General features: G+C 46.9%; 1 protein-coding gene across 4 annotated transcripts in view; it reads right to left on the bottom strand.

The window, feature by feature from the left end:
* CDK1 (cyclin dependent kinase 1) overlaps window positions 1-19,233 on the bottom strand; it is a 56,490-nt gene that overhangs the window by 14,945 nt on the left and 22,312 nt on the right. For 3 of the 4 annotated variants that reach the window (XM_030204835.1, XM_030204831.1, XM_030204833.1), the window contains exons 2-5: window positions 16,265-16,324; window positions 10,553-10,709; window positions 9,700-9,823; window positions 366-536 (exon numbers count right to left, since the gene is read on the bottom strand). In XM_030204835.1, coding sequence (XP_030060695.1) covers window positions 366-536; window positions 9,700-9,823; window positions 10,553-10,709; window positions 16,265-16,301 — 489 coding nt within the window. In that variant the 5' untranslated portion in view covers window positions 16,302-16,324. Of the gene's footprint in view, window positions 1-365; window positions 537-9,699; window positions 9,824-10,552; window positions 10,710-16,264; window positions 16,327-19,233 lie in introns of all 4 variants that reach the window. The other variant, XM_030204832.1, reaches the window with a different exon arrangement.

The following is a 19,233-nucleotide window of genomic DNA, read 5'->3' as shown; positions in this document are numbered from 1 at the left end:
TGCCTTGAGAAAACTAACTCAGCTAGAGTATAAGCACCAGGATATTTTCTTCAACAATTTCCCCCCAAAATTTTTCTTAGCCTGCCTACATTCAGTGAATTACAGTCGACTTCTTCCAAGAACCAAATGTGATTGCATTGGTTATTGAAAGAGAATCTATATTGGACAAAGTTGGAATCCATTCCTTTTTAAATCTTGACCATAAGTAACACACCTAAATACTTCAGTGCATATTTCTTCTAATCTTAAATAAATACAAAAACATCTAAAACTTTTATCAGTGATCAGACCAATGTACTTGCATAATACTGATTTATCATTATTTCTCCTTGATTTTGCTTGGAAGATTGTTTGAAAGTCATTACCTCATGTGTGTACACTCGTACTGGAATTCCAAAAGCTCGTCCTAGTCCAAAATCTGCTAGCTTAATTACTCCTTTGCTGTCTATCAACAAATTCTGAGGTTTCAAGTCTCTGTGCAGGACTCTTCTTGAGTGGCAAAAAAGAATAGCTTGCAAAATTTGGTACAAGTAACTCTAGAAAATTGAAAAATAACCAGTATTAATAGTAGGTACATTTCATATAACACTTTTTTTTTTTTATATAAAATTGTTCCAGAAAACAGGCTACTCACACAAGATGGATGAAAAATGTGGTCACAACTGGTAGGTACACCAGTTATCAGCAGATGCCCTAAAACTGTATTATACCCCAGTTGTTGAATTGTAGTAATGGAGTTGGGCAAAATAAACCCTTCAAAACAAAGCTAGGCAAATTAAGATACAAAACTATACACAACTCGTATCACCTTATTCCAAAGGATGAACCAAAACTACATGGAAGAATGAATAGTAAATTGAGTGATAAATGAATGAACCGGATCCTAAATGCCTCAACCTTATCTCTCACATTTTCAACATATCAAAACTTTGAATAAAATCAACATAAAATCCAACTAAAAACAAAGGCTCATCAGTACAGCCATGTCATTTTTTTTCCATACTAGACTTGATCTTAGCTCCCTAGGAAGGTTGTTCAATATTTGAGGAGCAAACGCCTAAAATGCTCTCATCTTAGTCAATTATGCAAACAGTAAGGGCAACCAAAAGAAACTGTGTCCTCCTGTGAAGACTCAAGAGTTCAAAGGGAAATCTACCCACATCATCTATCCATATTTCAACAAGTCTAATGCTCACAATAACTGAGTTTGGTGACTAAGTAAATCATTGCATTCTTTTTACTGAAATCTGTTGAAACTTTTTTGGCAGACCTACATGTTGAAAATTGTGAGGACAGCACTAGGCAGAAACCTATGTGACCAAATCAACATGAATTAAAAAGAACCTGTTCAAAACAATTAAAAAGAAAGGTTTCTGTACTAATACTAATTTTATTGACAGTTTTTAGCAGAGACAGGCCCTTCACAAATATCTAAATACAAAGTAGACTGCAATCCTAGAATAAGTATGCCAAATTTAGCAAGAGTAGTGCACAAGTTATTTTCCCTCAACCAAAGTCCTCTTAAAAAAGACAGGCATTCACAAAACCAGCAAACAACAGAATCTAACTTCACAGAAAAACAGCTGCAAATCAATATAAATGATTAAAGAAAGCAAAATAAATTTTGTATTTAGGAGCCTTGCAGTTAAGATCTTAGTCCCACTGCCAAGATCTCCAAGGTCTACTAAAGCTCCTTCAGGGTCTGATTTACTAAGGTGAAATTATGTATCATACCTGATAATTTTCTTTCCATTAATCATAGCTGATCAATCCATAGACTGGTGGGTTGTGTCCATCTACCAGCAGGTGGAGATAGAGAGCAATCCTTTTGCCTCCCTATATGTGGTCATGTGCTGCCGGAAACTCCTCAGTATGTCGATATCAAAGCTCCATCCGCAGGACTCAGCACTTAGAGAATTACACCCACAAAGGGACACTCTGCCCAGCTCACCACCGCCGAAACGGGGGAGGGGAATTAACCCAGCTCATCCCCACACAAGTGGGGGAGGGGAATCTGGCTTATCCTGCAACCGCAACCGTGGGAGAAGCTGACTGACCCTAACACCGCTGAAGCGGGAGGGGTACAAAGCTGCCCTACAGCCGCACGAAGCGGGAGGGAGCGCCGGCAGAATTTATGTCTCAATCCAGCCCCGTAAAACGGAGGGGAGAGGAATGCAGCAGCTCACTGTAACACAAACTCGTCTCAACTCTTGAAGAATCCAATTGAAAAAACTTGAACACGAAGTCCTCCTGAACAGGAACTGAAGACTAAACTTGAACCTGAAATGCAACCAGAATATAAACAGTACAGATATCTGGGAGGGGCTATGGATTGATCAGCTATGATTAATGGAAAGAAAATTATCAGGTATGATACATAATTTTACCTTCCATATCATCATGCTGATCAATCCATAGACTGGTGGGATGTACCGAAGCAGTACTCACCCAGGGCGGGACACAGAAATCCCTGACCGCAACACTGAAGCTCCAAACCGGGCCTCCGCCCGAGCACCACAGTCAAGCGGTAATGTCTGGAGAAGGTATGAGCCAATGCCCAAGTTGCCACCCTACAAATCTCTTCCAAGGAGATGGACTCGGCCTCTGCCATCGAGGCCGCCTGTGCTCTAGAGGAGTGAGCCTTCAGCTGGATAGGCGGCACCTTCCCTGCGGCCACATAAGCCGCTGCAATGGGTTCCTTGACCCATCGTGCCACTGTAGGCTTGGCAGCCTGCAGACCCTTACGAGGACCTGCGAACAGCACAAACAGATGATCCGACTTCCGGAATCATTGGTCACTTCCAAGTATCTGATGATGACTCGTCTCACATCTAAATATTTGAGAGCAGAGTACTCCTCTGGGTAGTCCTCCCTACGAAAGGAGGGCAGACAGAGCTGCTGATTCACATGGAAGCGAGGACCAATCTTGGGCAGGAAGGAAGGCACTGTGCGAATAGACACTCCTGCCTCAGAGAACTGCAGAAAGGGCTCTCGACATGATAGCGCCTGGAGCTCGGAAACTCTTCTGGCTGAATTGATAGCCACTAAAAGACTGCTTTCAACGTCAATCCTTTCAGAGATGCCCTCGACAAGGGTTCACAAGGCTGCTTCTGCAAGGCTCTTAGCACCAGATTGAGATTCCACGCAGGTACCACTGCGTGCAGAGGGGGGCGCAGGAGAATAACTCTTGAGAAAGTGCACCACATCTGGCTGAAATGCCAAGGAAACACCCTTCAGGTGACCCCTGAAGCAAGCAAGAGCCGCTACCTAGACCTTAAGGGAACTGAGCGACAGGCCTTTTTCCAGACCTTCTTGCAGGAACGCCAACACTGATGAAATTGGAGCAGTGAAGGGAGAAAGTGAGCCTGCCTCACACCACGATGCAAAGGTACGCCAAACCCTGGCGTAATCAGTAGAAGTAGAGTGCTTCCTCGCTCTCAGCATAGTGGCGATGACCTTGTCTGAGAAGCTCTGCTTGCTCCGACGCTGCCACTCAATAGCCAGGCCGTAAGACCAAAGGGGGAGGGATCCTCCATCACCACGGGACCCTAATGCAACAGGCCCCGCTCCGCTGGCATCTGCAGAGGTCTGTCCACTGAGAGCCTGATCAAGTTCGCATACCAGGGACGTCTGGGCCAATCCGGACTCACCAGGATTATCCGGCCCGGATGCTTTGCCACCCGGCCTAGCACCCTGCCTAACATGGGCCAAGGCGGGAACACAAATAGGAGCTCCTGTGTCGGCCAATGTGGGAGAAGAGCATCTACTCCCAGAGATCGAGGGTCCCGTCCTCTGCTGAAAAAGCGCGGCACTTGACAATTGGCTGAAGAAGCCATCAGATCTAGGCTCGGCTGGCCCCAGCGCTTCGTGATGTCCAAGAACGCCTGAGCAATATTCATGACTCCCGCAATGTGGGCCGCCGACAGCTGTTCCAGGTTTGCTTCCGCCCACAGGCATAGCTTCATGGCCTCCTTGGCTAGAGGGGCGCTCCCTAGTACCTCCCCGGCGATTGACATAGGCCACAGCCGTGGCATTGTCCGACAGGACCCGTACTGGCTTCAGCGCCAGGCCCGGGAGAAACTCCAAAGGCGCCAACCGAATGGCTCTGAGTTCTGGGAGGTTGATAGACCACTCTGCCTCCGCAGGGGACCAAAGCCCCTGCGCTGTCCTTCCCAAGCAGTGGGCCCCCAGCCCCACAAAGAGGCGTCCGCCGTGACAAAAACCCACTCCAGGGTCACAAGAGGCATTCCTGCGGACGGCTTGTCTGACCTCAGCCACCAGCTCAGTGCCTTGCGCACCGCTGGATCCAAGGGAAGGCGCACAGCGTAATCCTCCGAAGCTGGAGTCCATCGCTGCAGCAGAGAGAGCTGTATAGGTCTCATATGGGCCCCGACCCAGGGCACTACTTCCATCATGGCAGTCATAGAGCCCAACAGCTGCCCATAGTCCCGAGCCCGAAGAGAAGAGGCTGCTAGGAACTTGTCCACCTGAGCCTGAAGCTTGACAATCCGATTGTCTGGCAGGAACACTCTGCCCACTTGGGGGTCGAATCGAACTCCCAGATACTCCAGGGACTGAGTCGGGCGCAGCTGGCTTTTCTCCCAGTTGATAAGCCACCTCAGGGAGCTCAAAAGAGCAATCACCCGGTCTGAAGCCCTGCCGCACTCTGTATAAGAGGGGCCTCGGATCAACCAGTTGTCCAGATAAGGATGGACTTGTACTCCTTTCTTGCGTAGGAAGGCCGCGATGACCACCATAACTTGGAGAAGGTCCGCGGAGCAGTAGCCAACCCGAAAGGGAGGGCTCTGACCTGGGAGAGTCCTCAGAACTGCAAAACGCGGAAAACGTTGATGAGGAGGCCAGATGGGAATATGCAAGTAAGCTTCCTTGAGGTCCAAGGATGCCAGGAACTCCCCTGCCTGCACTGCCGCTATAACAGAGCGGAGAGTCTCCATCCGGAAGTGCCGAACTTCCAAGGCCCGATGGACCCCTTTGAGGTCGAGGATAGGCCGGACAAAACCTCCTCTCTTAGGTACCACAAAGTAAATGGAGTAACGTCCCTTGCCAGGGTGATCTTCTGGCACCGGAATGACCGCACCCAGGCGGATCAGATTGTCCAAAGTCTGCTGCACTGCCACAGCTTGACCGGAGACTTGCAGGGAGAGTGCACAAACCCGATTCTTAAGGGTCGGCAGAACTCTAGCTTGTAGCCGTCTCTGATGACTTCCAGCACTCAAGCGTCTGAAGTTACCCTGGTCCACTCGCCCAGAAATGAGGATAGGCGTCCTCCAATCTGCTCTGGGCCATGGACCGGCACCCCGTCATTGGGTACGAGACCCTGGGGGAGGACCGGAGGAGGCACCTCCGGGACCGCGGTGTCTGCGAAAGGAATGCTGCTTGAGGGAGAAATTCCTTTTGATGGAAGAGGGGGCAGAGGAGCTCGACTTGCCTGGGCAATACCGACGGGCTTCCTGAAACCGTCCTTTGGAGGAAACGGGGCAGGCATCACTGGCCCGAGCCCTGAGCTCCGGTAACCTCTTGCCCTTAGACGTGCCGACATCGGTCACAATCTTGTCCAGCTCGACCCCAAAGAGCAGCTTGCCTTTAAAAGGCAACTTAGCCAGGCGAGACTTAGAGGCGTGGTCAGCAGACCAATGCTTCAGCCAAAGCCACCGCCGTGCAGAGACAGTCTGAGCCTTACCTTTAGCCGAGGCTCTCAAGACATCATACAGCCAGCCTGCCAAGTAGGCCAAGCCCGATTCCAGGGCTGGCCAATCAGCCCTCAAGGAAGGATCTGAGGGGGAAGCCCGCTGCGCAAGAGTCAGGCACGCCCTGGCCACATAGGAGCCACAAATTGAGGCCTGTAAACTTAAAGCAGCCGCCTCGAAGGACGACTTTAAAGCCTCCTCCAAACTCCTGTCTTGGGCGTCCTTTAGGGCCGTGCCACCTTCCACCGGCAACGCCGTTTTCTTAGTCACCGCAGTGATTAAAGAATCCACGGTAGGCCCAAGAAAGGCCTCCCGTTCACCTTCAGGCAGAGGATAGAGGCGGGACATAGCCCTAGCCACTTTAAGGCTCGCTTCTGGGAAATCCCATTGAGCCGAAATCAAGGTGTGCATTCATGCACGTGGAAGGTTCTAGGCAGGCGTATAGTCCCCCGCTTAATGGCAGAGCCAACAGAGGCTGAGGGAGAGACGTCCTCTGGAGAGGAACTCTTCAAAATGCTCATGGCCTGCACTTAACAGGTTGGGCAAATCCTCTGAGCGAAAATCCGTGCTGCAGAGGGGTCATCCGCTCCAACCGAGCGGTAATCTGTCTCCTCCAAGGAATCCCCAAAGGACCGTTGGGAGAACTCAGACACGCTGCCCTCATCTACATCAGAGGAGACCGAGTCCTCTAGGGCCCGGAAGTCCACCCGAGGGCGTTTGCTTCCGGAGGCCTCAGCCCCTTGATCAGAGGGGGGAGCCGGGGCAGCGTTTATCATAAGAAAAGCCTGATGCAGCAGCAAAATGAACTCAGAAGAGAAACCCCCTAGACTGTGCACTTCTGCCGCCTGGGCCACGGCCCTAGACGCGCCCTCAACCGGCGCTCACAAGAGCGGGGGAGGAACATGCTGCGCATCCAAAATGGCGTCCGGCGCGAAACTCCGAGGAGCCGCGCGGGAAGAACGGCGCTTAACTTTGGCCGCTTTCTTGCTGTCGCCCGAATCAAGGGCGACCATAGCATTAACGTCTCCCAGCTCGAGGGCGGCCCAAGAAGAAGCCGTCCGAGCAGAGTGGCCGGTCAACATGGAGTGGGCGAGCAGTGGGGGATGGGCGCTTATGGCGGGAAAAACCGCCGAACCGGAGGAAGAACCGGGACACTGACCGGACTCCAAACTGATGCCCAACAAAGGCGATTCAGGCTTTGAAAACCCCCGCATCCCCGCACACATGCGGTCCGGGGAGCGAATCTTCGCGCCCTCGCCCTCCGACGCCATAAGCCACGTGGAGACCGAACGGGGAACCCCCTGCCCGCAATAAAAGGTAAAATTACCTGCTTCTCGCTCCGAGCTGTAACGAACTGGTGTCCCAGTGAGCAGCTGCAATAAACGCCGATATCAATGTTAAAATAAACGCCCATAAAGGACGTCAACAATTTTTTTTTTTTTTTTTTTTTGAAACGGAGCCAGCGGGAGGGGGGAGAAAAGGAGGAACCTGGCACCACCAGGTTTGCACTTGCTCAAGAAGAGCCCTCATCCCCAGGTACTCAACAAAACCTAAAGATTAGGCTTGGAGACCTAGCCAGAGCTGCTGCTGTGTGTGACCACCACCTGCTGAGATAGAGAACATACTGATACTGAGGAGTTTCCGGCAGCACATGACCACATATAGGGAGGCAAAAGGATTTCTATCTCCACCTGCTGGTAGATGGACACAACCCACCAGTCTATGGATTGATCAGCATGATGATATGGAACCAATTTTTTTGAAAGAATCGAATCGTACCGAATCAAAATGTTTTTAGCTGAATCAGACAGCACTATTAAGCACTAATTTTTACCAGCACATAATGTAAGGTTACTCCCATTTCAGACGGGGGCAACTTTATGCAACAGCTTTAGGGGAGGCAATTTGATTCAGGTGCGCCTGATTAGACCTGCGCTGAAACCATTTACGCACTGCTCAGCCAGTAAAACCTGCGGTAATGCTTTCTGCATGGGCCCCTCAGCCTGCCTGGAAAGACCACCCAACCTGGAAATTGAACAGGTAACCTCCACCTGCGCAGAAACCACTTCTGCACTGTTCTGCCAGTAAAACCCGCAGTAATTCTTTCTGCATGGGCCCCTCAGCCTGCCTGGGAAGACCACCCAACCTGGAAATTGAACAGATAGCCGCCATATGAAAGTGCACAGCACTACTGAGCTACCAACTTATGGTATATGCCACCCTCCATACCTTGTTGAATGCAAGTGCATGCAAGCTGCAGCTTAGTTCTTGTGCTTTGGTCATAGCTATCATATGCAATGGAAAGGCACATGCTTTGTGTTCATGTACTGCATGCATGGCAAGTTGCTTCTTTTTAACAATGTCTATTTTTTTTTTTTTTATTTTATTTATTCATTTTTCACAATTTTTACAAGCATTACTACTTGGGTAGGAAAAACAGTTAGAAAAAATATCAATTTAAACAAATCCAAGAAATTATTATAAACTTGTTTTAGACCACCAAATTAGGGGCTAAGAGCCGTTAACTTAGGAAGAAGTATTTTAACAAAAACAAATCACTAGATGCAATAAAGCAATAGCAGATTATTATAACCCCCAAAAAACATAATCACAATTCCCAATATCCAAATCTTGAAGCAGAGCATAACGGTTTAAATTCAACAGGCATTATTATAATTTTTTCTGAGAAATAAATTGTTTTAAATGTTCAGGCAAAAAGAAAACATATTTCACCCCCAGGTATTTTACGTTGCATTTGCACGGATAGTTCAAGTGGAACGAGGCTCCTAAAGACAAAGTTTCTGCTCGAAGCGTTAAGAAGTCTTTCCTCCTAGTTTGGGTTAATTTAGTAACATCTGGGAATACCCAGATTTTCTCTCCATAGAATAGATTTTGTATATTCTTCAAAGCCATCTTCCTAACAAGTTCTAAATCTTGGGAAAATACAAATGAAACCAACAATGTTTGTTGCTCGGTTACATCAGACAATGAAGTTTCCAGCAATTCTGAAACATTTAGTTCCAATTGATCCAACCTTTGCCCAACTTTCTTTGTAGGAAGATAATAAATTTTATTTACTGGAGGCAGGTTTTCCAGGGAAAATTTTAAGTTTTCCACCAAATACCTTTTAAAGGTTTCCAGTGGTGTAGATGTTGAAGTCCGTGGAAAATTCAAAAAACGTAAATTAAGCCTCCTGTTATAGTTTTCAAAGTATTCCAACTTGTTATGAATCAGCATATTATCTTGTATTAATTTAACCGAAGTTTCCTTCAATTTAGAATTTTCATTTGACAAAATCTTAATCTTTTCAGAAACCTCTTCTTTCATAGAGGAAAATGCATTAGTTAATTCCTTTACATTACTCACTAACGGTTCGATTTTACTCGTTGATATCATCACCGTCTGCAGAGTTTCCCAAATTGCTTCAAGCGTCACCGCAGGCGAGGAGATCTGAGATGTTCCTAGTCTCTGTGCCTTACTCTCAGCCATCGTTGTTTTAGAGGCCTCGGTTGCGACATCGAGGTGGGGGCCCAGGTGTAGCTCTCTTCTCCCGTCTTCGCGGTATAGGGCTACACCTCCATCATCGAGCACAGCCGGTTGCGGTGGTGGTGGGCGCGCCGGAGGGGACAACGAAACGTCCTGCGCCAAGAGCTCGGCTCTTCCTCGGGCAACGAGCTCAGCGGGGCTTCCCGGCGTCGTTACAGGGGTTCTCGCGAGGAATCCCTCACTAGTAGGTTGTGTTGGAGTAGAAGTTAAAACCGGCTGGGCTCCAGTTTTTACAAGACCCTTCCTCTTGGTATGTGGCATCGCGGCAAACTTAGAGGTAAAAGTTTTAGTAAGTAAATACTCCAGGAGGAATGGGTTTAAACACAGCGTTACCAGAGGTTCACCCACGGTTCGATTCTGCTGCCGCCATCTTGCTCCGCCCCTTCAACAATGTCTATTCTTAAACACACAGAAAATCTACATTTTTGCAGGCATCTATCCTTACCTTAACAAGAATTGGGTCCATAAACTGATCAGAAGGAAGGGAATCCAAGTACTTCTTCAGATCCATAGGTAGGTATTCAAAGATAAGGTACAGTCTTGAATCTTGCATTAGCACATCCTGAAGACTAAAGAAATATTTATGCACTTCCTTTAGGCACAATGAGGTATGGCAAAAAGATTTTTGAAAAGAAAAAAATATTCAGCAGAACCAAAAGATTTCTACACTCCATTTATTCTAGTAGCTCACTGAGACACACACACATTGAATGTTACTGCCAATAACTTGCTTTTGGCAACAGATTACTGCTCATTTGCTAAAGTTGTGGACAATAAAAAAAATAAAATCTAAAGATCACTTAAAACAGTTGCAATGCTGATACTTTAAAATGAACACTGGCAATAACTAGTTTGGAGAATTAGGAACATTGATACATCTATGTCAAAAGAAGTAAAAAAAAACTAGTGTGCAGCTACATCAATAAACATGGCTGTCATACCTTTAACATGTTTTCTTTTCAACCTTAGAAATATAGAGTGGGGAAAAAAAGTCCTTCTCCTAAAAGTCACTATAGAAAATATGAAACCTAAACTTGTTTCCAAAATGATTTTGGCCTGCGCAAAGTAGGGAATCAAAGCCTACAATATTGGATGGGTCAAGTTGGCCAATGAAGGCATTCAAATGAAAGCCAGGACAGTGCACACCACCACTACTCTTCCCTCAGCCCACTACACACAATTCAGGAGGCTCCTAAGCAAGTTGTCTTTTTGCTAGTACTAAATTATTGTTAGCTTTCATTCGACAAAACAATGTTACCATAGTAGGACAAGGCTACAGAAGCAGTGTACGAACATACCAAACCACATTTGGATGTCGAAGTTCCTTCAAAAGAGAAATTTCTCTGATGGCAGTACTGGGAACACCTTCTTCTTCATTCTCTAATCTAATCTTCTTCATAGCAACAACCTGGCCTGTAGACTTGTGACGACCTTTGTACACAACACCATAAGTACCTAAAATAGGAAGGTAGTATGTAATTTCTATTCCACAGTCAACCTTGCAGTTCTATGCAGATTACAAAACCAAGAAGCTGGACAGTCACCAGGAAATACAAAACTAAATAAGCCTACAAACTTTAAAAAGTCACAATTTCATAGTCAACAACCTAGAAGGAAAAATTATGTCTTACCTGATAATTTTCTTTCCTTTAGTCACAGCATATGAATCTAGAAATTTGTGGGTTATGACCATATTCCAGCAGGTGGCGATAGAGAACAGGCACTGCTCTGTTATATAGGACTGTATGCATTTTGATCCTGTAGTATTTATCGTAAGAAAGCAGATGGAAGGAATCATAATACAGCAACAGCACAAGCCTTACTTCTTCCTCACTGGTAAGAAAACCGAATAGGCCTCTCAAAGATGGTGTCCAAAGGAAGTCTATTCACAAAAAGTAACAAAGGAGACCTTATTCAAAAAAGTAATAAAGGGAGAGAAACATGGCAAAGGTGTTGAAGCAATGCAAACATGAAACAGGAACCTGAACAGAGAAACCAAATTGCAGAAATTATCGAGAATTATCGAGAGCAGTCTTCTGGATTCATATGCTGTGACTAAAGGAAAGAAAATTATCAAGGTAAGAATTTTTCCTTTGTCATTAACAGCATATGAATCCAGAAAATAATGGGATGTAGCAAACAGTCCTCAATTATGCAGGGAAAACAGCCGAAGAGACAATCCAAAGGCTACCTCTTAGCGAGCTGCAACATCCACCCAATAGTGCTTGGCAAATTTGTGCAAGGAGGACCAAGCTGATCTGCAAATTTCTTCAAGAGAAAAGACTCGAGACTCCACCCATGAAGTAGAAAGAGCCCGAGTAGTGTGGGCTCTCAAAGATAGAGGCAAAGGCTTACACGAAAGAATGTAGGCAAAATAAATGGTCTCCCGAATCCACCATGCAATCATAGCCTTATAGGTCGCATTACCCTTATTCGAGCCTGCAAAGAGCACAAAAAGTGATCTGTCCAGTACAAGTCACTAGTAGCCTCCAAATATCAAAAGAAGAACCCAGAGAACATCCAAACCCCGCAACATGACAATCCTTCCCAGACTGATCCTTTTTAAAAGGAAGGGTGACAAACTTTTGGCAAGAAAGATGGAACCATTCGTATGGAAACTCTTGCCTTCGAAAAGCAAAGAAACAGGTCCCTAAAGGACAAGGCCTACATATCTGAAATGCGCCCCAAAGGGTTTTTATTTTGAATAAAAATCTGGTTTGGTATTATTAGAGTGAATTGTATACCAGATGAAAATTGTGGAATTATACTCCCAGATATTAGTACAATGACATAATAGCCACCAGAAAAAACAGCCTTCATTGAAGTCTTCAAAGTAGCTTTCTAATATGGCTCAAAGGGAGATTTCTGCAAGGCCTTTAGAACAAGATTCAGATTCCATGCAGGACAGATCAAATGTTGAGGTGGTTTAAGATGGATGGCTCCTTCCAGAAAGGATGAGCAGTAGAAGCGGAGTTTGATAAGCGCTCCTTATAGCAGGGCAATAATGCAACCTGAAGACTTGTAAGCCAGGACCTTCTTAAATCTTCCTGCAAAAAAGAAAAATGTTTTAAGTAACGAAGACTTAAAGGGAGAGACAGCTCTCTCAGAACAAGATAGGGTGAAGGACCCCTCCTTCTAAGGCATGACAAAATAGATCGACCACCACCCAGCACGAAGCTCTGAAGGTGGGACAGGAACCACCGCCCCCAGGTCCAGGAGGGACTGCAACATGGTCTCGACCACCGCCCTTTTGACAGTTGCGGTGTACCTGCACTCCAGGAACACCTCGCTTACAGGAGAGGAGAACTCAAGCCAGTAACCTTCCCAGATAATGTCCAAGACCCACTGGTCTAAAGTGATTTTGGTCTACTCCTCGTAAAAGAGGGTCAGCCGACCCCCTATCCTGGGACCCAGATGAATGAACCTGCACCCCATCATTGAGAATGGGCACCCTGCCATGATGCAACATTCGCTGGGCACTTATCACTCCAACCGGAAGAGCGCTGCTGAAATCTAGGGCGCTGGAAAGCCCCAGAAACCACCAAGCCGTAACATCGAGCCTCCCGGAGATGAGGTCTAGAGGACCCTCTTCCTCACGACAAAGACTTGGGCTTGTCCTCAGGAAGCTTCAGACTCAAATCTCCCAAATCCTTAACAATCCTTTCCAACTTCTCTCCAAAAAGAAGTTAACCCTGAAAGGGAAGACATGTCAGATGCTGCTTGAATGCCAAATCTGCTGCCCAATGCCAAAGCCACAAAAGCCATCAAGCAGAGACCATCAAGGCCATCTGCTTGACCGAAGTCCTTACCAGATCAAAAAGGGAATCTCCCAGATAGGCTAACCCCGACTCTATGCGGGACAAGGAACCTACAAGGGTCAGAACCTGACTTAGCTGGTTCCTGCTCCAAGGTCTGTTGCAACTAGCTAAGACAGGCCCTGGCGGCATAGGAACTACAGATAGATGCTTGCAACGAAAGTGCAGAGACCTCAAAGGCATGCTTAAAAAGCCTCCAGACATTGGTCCTGCATATCCTTCAAGGCTACACCACCCTCCACAGGGAGGGTAGTCTTCTTAGTCACCGCCATAACTAAGGCATCCATTCTCTGCAGAGCCAGTTTCTCCGCCTGCTCTGCTGCAACCGGGTACAGGTGACATAGCTTTGGCTACCTTCAAATTTCCATCAGGATCAGACCACAGGGCCAGAATAAGCTCTTGAATGGCGGCATGCACTGGAAAGGTCTTAGGCTTCCTAGTGCTGGCCATCTTGGGATTGACAGTAGCCGCAGTCTGCACTTCGGGAATCTCAATGTTCAAAGCTTCCAGAGCCTGGCAGATGAGCTAATCCTGGTGGAAAAGGCAGACTGCGGAAGGATCATCAGCCTGGGTCACTTCGCCCTCTTTCCACCCAGGATGGACATAAGGACCACCTGAGCCCATCGCCACAGACAAGGGCCCAGAAAGAGGTCACAATAACCCCACGTCCAAGCCTGGAGAGATCAGTCAGCATTTGGAAACCGGATCCTCCAGGAGTCCTTAAGGGAGGGGCAACAGAAAAATGAGAACAGGGAAGACCTCTTCAGTAAATATGCTTCATGGAGTAACAGAACAAAATCCAGGGAGAAAAAAAATCCCCTGAATCGGACGCCCACGAAGGCAGAGCAGAAAACCCTGCAGGCTGCTCCCCAGGAGCAGAAACACCTCCCCTCCCCCCCCCCCAAAGTTACCACATGTAGGCTAAAAGCAGGGCGGGATGACTCCCCAGCTACCAACAGTTGCGCAGTGGGAACAGTGTCAGAAAGCGCAGGAAAATGGCCGTGCGCACCCCCAATACCAGGGCGCAGGTCAAATCGCTCCGGAAACAGGCCCTCAACAGAACTGGAAAGCACCTCAGCACACCCGGTGAGACAGACACCGTTGTCGGCCTGCATGCTCCATAGACTCCGTTGCCATGATTGCACTTCCCCCCCCCCCCCCCCCAGGGAGAAAAAAGTGCCCCCCCCCCCAAAAAAAAAAAACCACCAGAGAAGCGCCGCACCTGCTCCCAGCAAGGAGTGAGGGAAGCAGCCAGCGGTTCAGCCCAAATAACTACCAGCAGTGTAGAAGCACAGCTGATCGATTCAACGTCACAAGACGTTTTTTTTTTGTTAAAAGCTGAGCATTTTTTTTTACAAGTGACAAAAGCTACAGCCTAAGAGACAGAAGAATTGGAGAGAAACGCGTCCACAGGGTGAGGCAGGGACCCAGATATCCGAGTATGCCTCCAAAGCTTGTCATCCAACCAAACATCCCTCCAGGCTCAAAGGCCCAAGAGTTGACCTAGGAGACAAATCCAGAAGCTGCTGAGATGCCATCTACCACCTGCAGGTGTGTTCAATTCTGGTCACCACAACTCAAAACATTGTGTACTCTTTCCAAAAATACTAGAACCAGGTTGGCACAAAATGAAGCTAACAAAGTAGTAAATTTAAAACAAATCAGAGAAAATGAAAACATTTCTTCACTTAACAATTAAACTTTGGAATTTGTTGCCAGAAAATGTGATAATGGCGGGGGTTTAACAAATGTTTGGATAGCTTCCTAAAAGAAAAAAGTCCATAGCGCATTACTAAAATGGACTTGGGGCAAATCCACTGCTTATTTCTAGAATAAGCAGCATAAACTGTATTGTACTGTTTTTGGATCTTGCCAGGTACTTGTGACCTAGACTGGCCACTGTTGGAAACAGGATGCTGGGCTTGATGGACCTTCGGTCTGTTCCAGTATGGCAATACTTATGTACTTATGTGATAATGGTTGAAGGAGGAGCTCGCTGTCTAGTATCACCGTCTTCAACTCTGTAATCTCTATCTTCACCGGCTGGTAGATGGACACAAACCACCACCAGTTCCTGGATTCATCTGCTGCTTAGGATAAGGAAGAGCCTATCACAAGAGAACTACAATTACATCACTTTGTAGTCATATCCCATATAAAGAGCACAGGACACAAAAGCATCCTACCTCCATGAATATGGGGGCAGAACAAAGTCTGGAATTTTTCTTTGGGCAGTCACATAGGGCAAAAGCAGACTACAAAGGTTGTTAGTGGTATTGATGTCAGATGGTGGTTGGGTGAGTGGATTAATTGATATGACTTATGTATTTGGATAGGATTGTTTTATTATGCATGCATTTTCTGTAAGCTGTGTAGGTTTAAACAGGTCAGAAATTTTAAAAATAAAATTATGGAGAGTAGTATTTCCATAAAGAAATGCCAGAATCAAAGAAACCTGAGTTTCTTGAAGTTGAGTATCGGCTAAAAGGTTTCTCCCTTTTTGGGCACCATAAAATATATGAACTACCCCACCTTTGCTCATGTGGTGGAACCGGCACAATCTATCCCAAATCTCAGAAACTAGAGTGGAATGCACTGTAGCTCTTTTATTCAAGGCTTTCCACAAGGATGCTAAGAAAAAAAAAATCTGCAATTTGAGAGGAGAACTAATTTGTCGTCGTCTCTGATAATATCCAAGACCAAGTGGTCTGATGTAATCTTGGCCACTCTGTAATACAGGAAAAATGTGTCCCCGAATGGTACACGAGCAGACCGCAACCCCATCGTCGGAAAGAACAGGAGGAGGGGGGGGAGGGGTGTTGGGTTTTTTTAGCATTACACAACCATCCAGGTAATTTGTGCAAGTGATTCAGTTTTCAGATCCCAGCTCTAAAAGTCAGTTTCTTCTTCGCCACTCAGGGAGAACTTGGTTAGAAGACTAATGTAATTTTTTTCTGCTCATTTTCATTTGATGACACGGGATATCCAATATCATTGCAAACACACCCACCCCCAATGGTTCATGTATCATTGCCCTTGTGGCATTTAAGCCACTTGATAACTTTTGAAAGATAAAAAGAACATCCCTCTGAGGCATTTCCAATTTTACCTTATTTTCATTTAAAAGCATTAACAGAATGCCTGTAAAAAATACCTATAGAAGTCCACTATCAATCTAGAAGAAAAAACACTCACCCTCGCCGATTTTTTCTATCTTCGCGTAGTCATCCATTATTCTGCAGATTACAGTAAATTCTGAAATAAGAAATCAGAGTAAGAAGTCCAGAATAAACACAGATATGCAGTTTTAATGACATTGTATGGACAATGCAGGAATACTGTTACGGAAGTTTATATAATGTGGTCCCACCAGGGCTCTCCAAAGGGTTAATCCTGCCTCAACAAATGCATTGCAAGTGTCTAGATAAGACTGGATACACAGTAGATATGATAGGGCCTCTCCTCTCTTGCAATGCCCTCACTGGATTCCAATTGAATACAGAATTAAATTTAAGACCCTAACCTTGACACACAAGGCCCTTCATACTGCTATTCCATCCTATCTTGCTGCATAAACTATTCCATTTACACCGATCGCACTCTTCGCTCACTTATCGTTAACAGTGGTTCTACCCCCACTGTATGGGACAAGGTGGAAACACAAGCGTATGCTGGCTTTTTATTTTCTTTCACCAGCTCTATGGAATTCATTACTACTACTACTTAGCATACTACTTAGCATTTTGCCACAACAGATTAAAAAGGGAAAATTAGGTTCTTACCTTGGTAATTTTCTTTCCTTTAGTCATAGCAGATGAAGCCATTACGTATGGGTTGTGTCCATCAACCAGCAGGGGGAGATAGAGAGCACTCAACTTGTCAGTGCCTAATGGCCAGCCAGCTCCACTGCCTCTTCAGTATTTGAAGCTTCCAAAGCAGTATGGCAAACCGCAATGGGAATAACATGAGCTTTCCTCACAGCGAACGATGGCCCCTTAACAAGGGCATGAACTCAAAAGGAGGGAATGAACACATCCTCCTGGAGGGAATAAACTCGTCCTCATTGTATAACTGGAGGGGATACACGCAACCTCCTGGAGGGAATGGACTCATCCTCCTATAAGTGAACATGAATCCTGAAGACTGTTTTCCAACTTTCTCCCAAGGAAGGAACTTCAGGAAACAAGAACAGAACCTGAAACAGATTTACAGCATACAGACAATCATACAGGGAGGGCTCATGGCTTCATCTGCTATGACTAAAGGAAAGAAAATTACCAAGGTAAGAACCTAATTTTCCCTTCCTTGTCATCAAGCAGATGAAGCCATTACGTATGGGATGTAACAAAGCAATCCCTATATAGGGTGGGAACAGGTCACACCACGCGCTAGCACTTGTGCTCCAAAACGCGCATCCCTCCTAGCAGCCACATCCAGCCTGTAATGTCAGGCAAAAGAAAGCTTAGAAGCCCATGTTGCTGCACTGCATATCTCTTGATGAGAGAGTGCTCCAGTTTCAGCCCAAGAGGAAGAAATCGCTCTGGTAGAATGCGCCTTAAAGGCTACAGGCGGAGACCGGCCGGCAAGCAGATAAGCTGAAAAGATAGTTTCTTTGAGCCAGCGGGCAATAGTGGCTTTAGAAGCTGGAGACCCTCTGCGAGGACCTGATAGCAAAACAAACAGATGATCATAGATCCTGAAAGAGATAGTAACTCGCAGATACTGCAGCAGAGTCCTGCGCACATCCAACAGGTGCAACTGCCCAAAAGATTCTGGAAACTCCTCCTTATCAAAGGAGGGCAAGAAAATAGGCTGGTTTAGATGAAACGCTGAAACCACCTTAGGCATGAAGGAAGGCACGGTCCAAACTGTGACCCCGGACTCTGAGAATTGCAGAAATGGGTCTCTACAGGACAGCACCTGGAGCTCTAACACCCGTCTCGCCGAAGTAATGGCCACCAGAAAAATGGCCTTTAGTGTCAAATCTTTCTCCGACGCTCGCCGAAGTGGCTCAAAAGGAGAAGCCTGCAGGGCCTTCAAAACTAGCCCCAGGTTCCAAGCTGGACAGGGTGCTCGCACGGAAGGCCGGAGCCAAAGCACCCCACTAAGAAACCGTGCCACATCTGGATGAGCAGCTAAAGACACGCCTTCAACCTTACCACGAAGGGAGGCCAACGCTGCCACTTGCACCCGCAGGGAATTATAGGCCAAGCCTATTTGTACACCATCCTGAAAAAGTCCAGAATCGGCGAGACAGGAGCCCGCATGGGTGTGATCGCTTTTGAAGCACACCAAGACTCAAACTGGCGCCAAATCCTGGCATAAGCCATGGAAGTGGAACGCTTGCGGGCCTGCAGGAGAGTGGAAATGACTGTTTGAATAGCCTTTATCCCTCAATTACGCCCTCTCAATCGCCATGCCATAAGACCAAAGCGGCAGGCGTCCTCCATGGCTACCGGACCCTGTGACAACAGGTTCGGTACCAGAGGTAAAGGAAGGGGAGCCTCCACTAGCATCTGTCGGAGGTCCGCATACCAAGGCCTCCTGGGCCAATCCGGGCCGATGAGGACCACTTCTCCTGGGTGTAGCCAAATCCGCAGGAGCACGCACCCTATCAAGGGCCACGGAGGGAACACATATAGTAGGCCCGGAGGCCAGGGCTGAGTCAAGGCATCCAACCCTACCGAGCGAGGATCTCTCAGTCTGCTGAAGAAGCACGGGACTTTGGCATTTGAACTTGTCGCCATAAGATCCATCACGGGCTTGCCCCATTTGGCACATATCTGCAGGAATACTTCGTCTGCTAGTTCCCATTCTGCTGGATTGATCTGATGCCTGCTTAGATAATCAGCTTGCACGTTGCTCTGACCTGCAATGTGAGCTGCAGACAGAAACTGAAGATGCAGCTCGGCCCAGTGGCAAATCTGTTCGGCCTGCGCAGCCAGTGCTCTGCACTGAGTGCCGCCTTGTCGATTTATGTAGGCCACTGCTGTCGTGTTGTCCGACATCATTCTGACAGCCAATCCTTCCAGGGTCACTTGAAAGGCCAGAAGCGCCTGAAACACCGCTTTCAACTCCAGGCGGTTGATAGACCACTCCGACTCCTCGGGTGTCCATAGACCCTGGGCATGCTTCCCCTTGCAATGTGCGCCCCAGCCCTTCAG

The sequence above is a fragment of the Microcaecilia unicolor genome, chromosome 5 (assembly GCF_901765095.1).
Source record: "Microcaecilia unicolor chromosome 5, aMicUni1.1, whole genome shotgun sequence".
In the NCBI taxonomy this organism is placed as follows: domain Eukaryota; kingdom Metazoa; phylum Chordata; class Amphibia; order Gymnophiona; family Siphonopidae; genus Microcaecilia; species Microcaecilia unicolor.
The sequence above is the reverse complement of the archived record's forward strand: the minus strand, read 5'-3'. Positions and strand labels throughout refer to the sequence as shown.